General features: G+C 32.0%; 1 protein-coding gene across 5 annotated transcripts; it reads right to left on the bottom strand.

Annotated features, from left to right (window-relative positions):
- Window positions 1-369: 369 nt before the first annotated feature.
- LOC138185951 (tripartite motif-containing protein 2) lies at window positions 370-7,235 on the bottom strand. 5 transcript variants are annotated; one of them, XM_069125316.1, is made up of 12 exons: window positions 6,279-7,235; window positions 4,976-5,754; window positions 3,305-3,467; window positions 3,040-3,213; window positions 2,757-2,960; window positions 2,424-2,672; window positions 2,176-2,362; window positions 1,595-2,031; window positions 1,338-1,520; window positions 1,147-1,254; window positions 898-1,036; window positions 370-830 (listed from the first exon to the last, which is right to left on the bottom strand). In XM_069125316.1, exons 2-12 carry the CDS (start codon window positions 5,080-5,082, stop codon window positions 592-594), a joined length of 2,190 nt encoding a protein of 729 aa, XP_068981417.1. In that variant the 5' UTR covers window positions 5,083-5,754; window positions 6,279-7,235; the 3' UTR covers window positions 370-591. The 5 variants fall into 5 exon arrangements, with proteins under 5 accessions (XP_068981417.1, XP_068981419.1, XP_068981420.1 ...); XM_069125318.1 differs by lacking the exon at window positions 4,976-5,754 and having other exon boundaries at window positions 371-830; XM_069125319.1 differs by lacking the exon at window positions 6,279-7,235 and having other exon boundaries at window positions 371-830; window positions 4,853-4,992.
- Between the last annotated feature and the right edge of the window lie 4 nt (window positions 7,236-7,239).

Raw genomic sequence — 7,239 nt, 5'->3', positions numbered from 1 at the left:
GTAAAATATGCATTACAATATATCTCAACATCAATTAAGGTAAACATCAAAAACAAAAAAAAAAAGAATCGCATCTATTACTTTTTAGTTTAAAAAATTAAATTAGTAAACATGACACGAAACACTATAAATTGCATTATGCTAATCAAGTCTGTTTTAATCTAGGAAAACAACTTACGTTGTAAAAATCTAAAATATAAATAAATTAATATTGTTTTATACGAGTATTACACACATAGATTGATATGTAACACTTATATTATTAAATATCACCTATATATATATAATATATATATAATATATATATATAATATTATAATATATATATAATATATAATATATATAATATATATATATTTTTATATCAAAGAAATTATTTTGATTGATCCAACTCTGTAACTTTAAAAAACAATAGATGAAAAACTTAAGAAATGTAAATATTAAACTGATACATAAAATTATTAAAAAAAAAGTCTTTTAGAGAAGCAAATAATTTAAGCTATATTAAATATATATTTGGTATATGTCTGCGATGGATGAATTAGTTTTGTTGGACATACAACAAATGTGATACTTGAAACTCAACTATTTTTACCAGTATCTATATTTTTTTATACAATCATTTCCCAAGTCTACAACTACTAAGTGATTGTCAGGTAGTACCGCAATACCTGAAGGACGTCGTAGTTTTGAACTATGCGAATCAATTTCAGTTAAAATATTACCTCCTCCTAACTTTAAAACTTGAATTATACTGCGACCTTTATCGGTGCGAGTTCCAAGTATTCTGCCTTCTGCATCAACAGCAAGGCCTCCATAAGTACCTCTTCCTGCAACACGCGATAGATGTCAAATATGACAGTTAATTCATAAGAATGACATAGAATTATAATTTACCTTTGCCTTCTGAATAAATTTCCTCAGAAAAATCTCCTTTAGCGGAAAATACTTGTATACGACTATCAGCAACTACAATTTCACCATTAGGTCCAACAGTTACAGAAGTAATCAATTTGAATGTACTTCTTTTTCCAACCTATTAAATAATATTTAAAAAAAAATATATATATATATAATATCGAGTATAATGAACATAGAGAAACATTAAAAGTAATAACGAATTTAAAGAACTAAATACTATCTAACCTGAAAGAGAATTTTGCCATCAGAATCAAATACAAAAACACAACTTTGACCATTATCTGCAACAAGTATATGACCATAACTTCTATCTACTGCAACATCAATGGGTTCCTACAGAACAAAATTAATAATATGATGAATAATTAAACAAGCAGCAGACTTCATAAAGTACTTTAAAAATAGACAATACTAACTTGAAATGCATTATGGGAAAAAGATTTAATAGTGTCTCCTAGAGAACTCATTTCAGTTACTTTTCTCGTTCTCCAATTGACAACAACAATACCTTGTTGAGAAATACCAATTCCTGTACAACTACGTCCTTCAAGACCTTCATTAGTTATATGCCTTTGAAACTCCAAATCACAATTAAGTATCTAAGAAATGTAACATTATCTATAATACAACTAGGATATTTATCATTCTAAATACATTATAACTTTAAATATACCTTTATACGTGAATTCCCAGTGTCTAAAATATATATCATGCCATCATCATCAACAGCAACTGCAACTGGTTGATGAAATTCGTCTTTCCCAATTCCTCGTCTTCCATATATTTTAATAGGTTCATTATGTTCAGTTGCATCAAAAAATAAAGGATAATCTTTAATAGGCCGCTCGAAAACTGACAACTTTAAGATATAGCGGCTTGCAGATGGGGGTCGGAACAATACTTCGTATGTACCATTTTCTAAATCTATAATTTCAGTATCAATATTGGAACTTTGGTTTTCTGAATGGATACTATCTGCTAAGGTTAATTCTGCAGCAATAAGATCTCCTCCAACATTTCTAGGATGTCCATGATAGTCAATAGTTTCTACTATTACAGCTGCTTGCAGTTTCGCTATGGCGGGGTCTTTTAACCGGGCTCTGCATAAGCCTGTTATAAAATATAAGTTACTACTATAAGTAATAATTCTTTCTCATGAACTGTAAGTCAAAAATATAAAGCAATAACGCTTGCATAATAATTAATAACAAGTTTGAAGCAGGTACTTTACTGTATTATCAATCCTCAGGGTACCTGGCAATGTTGTACTAGAACGTACTCTTCCCAAGTTATTAAGAGCTTCCTCTAATTGAGAAAGAGCATTATTGTGATTAAATTCAAAAGTTATAAAAGCATTTTCTTTAGGTTCACTAAGTGCTGATGCCGCATCAAGTTGGTCAGATAAACTACCAATTCTTTGTGTAATATTTCGAACTTCAACCTTTAAGAATTATACACATCTTTATTATGTATGCAACATGGACCTATTAATGATACTATACCTGATATTGTAAGCCTTCACATTCTCGTTGCACTTTATTTTTTTCAGCTTCTATCAAAGCATGTTGTTCCTCTAACACATGTTTCTTATCTCTTGCAGCAGCAGTAACAGCTGCTTGTAATTCTGAACGTCTCCTTTCAATTTTTGATATAATTTCAGCAAATTCAGTATCTACGGCACTCAAACACCTCTCTGTTGAAGCTTCCAAACGTTGTAATTCTGTATTCACAGAATCTTGAGCTTGTGTTAACTAGAACAAGCAAAATACTATTTATAAATACAATAATATTCTATGGTTAATAAATCTCAACTTGTGAGAAAGATATATTATTACCTTGGATATACATTCATTAGCTTTATAGAGCAAGATCTCAGACATCCTCTTTATTGCAATACTAAATGGTATGATAGTATGCTCAGTACATCCTGGAGATGTTCCTGCATGATTACCACCTGTACATACTGTACAAAACACTGTATCACATGTTTCACAAAATAACAATTCTTGATTTATGTGGACTGAACATTTTGGAATAACCTGCAATATCAATGAAAATTTTACATAATATGCTCAGTAACATATAAACCGAAGTTATATAAAAAATATTGTTTCAAACCTCCCGTCTTTGTCTGGACATGAGATCAAGTAATTGATTCACTAGGAAACTAGGTGGTAAAGCAGCTACTCCACCACGAGGAATTGTTATTAATTCTCTGCAAATAGGACATCGAAAGGCACCGGTCTCGCGAGTCTGAGACGCAGCAATTCTTGTTAAGCAGTGTAAACATACCTGTAAGTATGAACAAACAACTAATATACTATCTCATTACATTAAAAGCTTACTATTTAATAAATATAAATGATATTAATACAACATTTACCGTGTGTGAACATGGTAATAATTTTGGAGTATGTTCTCCACCATCATAAACACAAAGACATGTGCCGCATGTTAAAAAACTTTCATTAAAATCTTCATAGTTTATACTAACTGTTTCCACGAGCATAGAGCTCATACTAACCATCCTCTCCCCTAGCCGTGTCCTGCAAAAAATTAAATATTTTTATTTATTTTATAGTAAATAAAAAAGCTTGTCCTTATAAAGAAATTTCAAATGCAATTTTAATATTTAAAGTATATTTGAATAAAAAAACATTATTCTTTATATACATATGTGATCTTGAAAAATATAAAGAAGATTAATAATATTATTGAAGAATACTGATTTATTCATTTATTAATATATCAGGCATTACAAATAATAAGAAATATGGGATATTATCGCTACAATGTATTTAAATATAAAGTTATTTAAATAATATAATAAATTCATATATATAAAGCAACTTTATATATATATATATATATATATATAACAATTGATTTCAATATATGATACATATTTAAATGTTATGACAGTATCACTTTCTATCTGTTTATAATTCCTTAAAAATAAAAATTATATAGGGTGTCGGAAAAGTTTACCGATTTATCAATCGTGATCAAGTAGTACATTTTGACATTCGCAGTCCGCTTTGGTCTTTTGACCATAGCAAGTGATTAAGTATAAAAGAAATTCCGTAATATCGAGAGTATTAAAACAAATTATTCGTAAAAACATTTGTTTAATAATAAACTCACTGTATAGCTAAACGCAGTGCCTCCATAATGGAGTTAGCCCTGTCGTTGCTTTAAGAAATATATACATCCGTTACATTACACACATTTTAGCGGGGTGTTGGTGCACGCTTAGAATATACTTCTTTTTTCTTATATAAACTTTTATTACCAGATGAACAGAACAACACAAACAGGTTCGTCAAATAACTTTCGTGTAAATCGCATCTTTTAATTCCACCATGCTAGCGAATTTAAATATCAAAATATGTGCACATATCAACAACAAAATATCGTGTTTTCAAGTGGTATCAAAGTAAGGAACTTTCTACGTGTAATTTTTTTTTATATCTACAATATTCTCAGACAAAATGACACGATGCATTGTTCTTTGTTTTTTTAATTAGTATCTATTGCTTCGAATAAAACGCACATTCGCGCAAAATGTTATCAATAAACATGACACTTCTTTCACAATTTCTTCCTCGCAAAGGAGCCACAGGGTACAAAGCATATGCCGATGGGAACTCTTTGTCTATCTTTCTTTCGAAATACCTATTGTCCTCAAGATGGGAATTGTTACTAAGATGAATCTTTGTATTCTGAACAACTTGTTACAAATGTAATTCGTGAATGATATTAAAAACCAAATGCAAAGGACAATCTTGAACTCAACAATGTTGAAGTTTAAACTTATTTTTACTTCACTTTTGAAATTGTTTATTTTTGCAAATATTTGATGTCATTTCGAATGTTTGCCCTATTGTGCGTCACTATCACTCGCAATATATTTGCCGAATCACATACGTGCCTAGTCCGTTCAAATGGCAGTAATAATACTGTCGAAATTCGTTGGTGTTCTGTCGCATTTTTCCAAACAAATACAAACACGGACAACAACGAACCGCATCAGCTGCGGAGCGCAGCGACTCACGTTTTACAGCTGCGCACGTTCTCGCCTGCATCCACAGCCGGCAGCACTACCAGGGACGAAATAATACGTATACTATGCGGGTGCCCGCGACTACGGCCTACCAACATGTCGTTTCTTTCTTTCGTCGTTTATGTTTCTGCGAGAATTCCTTCGGCCGATATACCACCATCTTCGTGAGATGTTTAAAAACTATAATTTCAAACGATTCGACGAAACGAATCGTATCACAATTTCCAACGATTTTCTGTTTATAGCTGAATTGAATAGATAAATGGATTTTTACGAAGAATTTTTGTCGCGAATACTAGTGAATAGATAACACTGACAAATGCTTTATTTTTCGTGTGTGAATTTTTTAATATATTATAATCTACTTGGAACGATTAAGCGTATCGTTTATGATGCACAAAATAGAAGTTGTTTTGTTCTGAGATAATATTCAATTCGAAGAGTTTGTTATACGCGCCGCGTCATACGTCCCTGAGTATTGGCGTACCATCAAGCGTTTGCCACGAGAGCGAGAAGAAATATATAGGAGAAAGCGATGATAAAGAAAGAGAGATACACGCGTCTGCTGAAGGGTAAAGAGACGCACAACACCAACGGCGATACAAAGCCGGAGAAATGCCTGGTATGCTTGTGCGACGTACACGGCCACATAGATGGCTGAATTGTCTACTGCGCAGTCGCCCGTTAAAAGGTGTAGCGTCTGATGTGTGTATGCTTTGCTTACTTACATGCACTTGCTACAGCCGGCCTCTCGGACAGCTGTGTGTTTTCTATAGTCACGAATTTCATGTTTTCAGAAACTCTCATCTATATGCAGCATTACATTCACCTTATAATATATTTAGAACCTGTTTCTTAAATTTTCACGATTTCAGTCATATGATAACTTCATTTGATTAGAAACTTCTTTTATTGAAAAATAAAATTTATTAAATGAGAGTCAGAAACTAAAACGATAAAAAGGTAGATAAATTTCATCGTTCAAGTTCATTTGTATCGTTCTATTAATTTTTACGAAGAGGCTAAGAAAAATAAAATACGAAGAGAAGATATTTATGTAAGTTTGTTTCTTGAAAATTTTCTCATTTTACATCTTACAAAGATTGTCAACTTGTTTAAAAACAAAAATTAATATATATCATGTAGCGTTTCAAAAAGGACCATATTTTTATTTTACCATTTTTATCAACCCCTAAAATGCGAGTGACATACTATAATAGATACACATAAATTCTATAAAATTTTATATTGTAGATGTTTACGCGTTTCTTAAGAAAGTTCGTCACATACTTACATGAATGGACAGCAGCTCATGAAGCTTCCTTTGATAAACTCAGATAAGTTATTTTTATACAAGCAATGTATTGGCGCGATATATTATTTATGGCGTCCTAAGGATCTTACACAGGCGTGATATGCACACTAATAAAGCACCATGATACAGCGATTCAAGTACGGCAGGATCTTCAATATCATACGACTGTTTACAACAGCATTTCCTAGCAAGCTATGTTCAAATGTTCAGTGTCTGATTTTTTATCACGAATAGAAGGTGCCGAGACATAATAAAACATTTATATATCCTTTTTAGTTTCAAAAGAATTGTACGATGTCGGGAGTTAAAGACGTGCACATTGATATCGATAAACATATGCGTTTGCAGATTTTATTTAATACTCGTTTTCACACTTTGTAAATGTAAACAATGAAATCGATGAATATAGATATAAATGCATCTCCGATACATGTCACGAGCCGAAACTGATTAGTGTCCAGTCACTTTTTGGCTAATAGCGAATAGGCAACGTGACATAATAATTTTTATCAGTGTATCAACCTTCATCAATTTTCTGGTCAATGAATATCGCAATTTCGACAATCGTTTTGCGTATATACAAACTTTTGTCTTGTACACACTCGATACTTTAGCATTCGATTATTAAATTATCTTGTTAACAATGTCCGCCGAACGGTTTGCAGTTGCTACAGAGCTTTTACGTGGCTAATGAATAAAAATGTCAGATCAATATTCATTATTTTTTCCCGCTACAAACACTGAAGGTTTTGCCACTCTTAACACAATCCCCCGTGTACAGTTTCCATCGCGGTCATATTTCTTCTCTGCAAACTACTAGAATGACATTCTTAAGACGAAAGACAAGGATGGCGATATCGATTTCAGACAATGTACGTTAAGCTCCAGCAGGTGGCACGGCCACCGGTCCTCGTCTTTCACGGCACTCTGTTTTTCTCAC

The sequence above is a fragment of the Bombus flavifrons genome, chromosome 13 (assembly GCF_040668555.2).
Source record: "Bombus flavifrons isolate JBK064 chromosome 13, iyBomFlav1_principal, whole genome shotgun sequence".
NCBI classification, from domain to species: Eukaryota; Metazoa; Arthropoda; class Insecta; order Hymenoptera; family Apidae; genus Bombus; species Bombus flavifrons.
The sequence above is the reverse complement of the archived record's forward strand: the minus strand, read 5'-3'. Positions and strand labels throughout refer to the sequence as shown.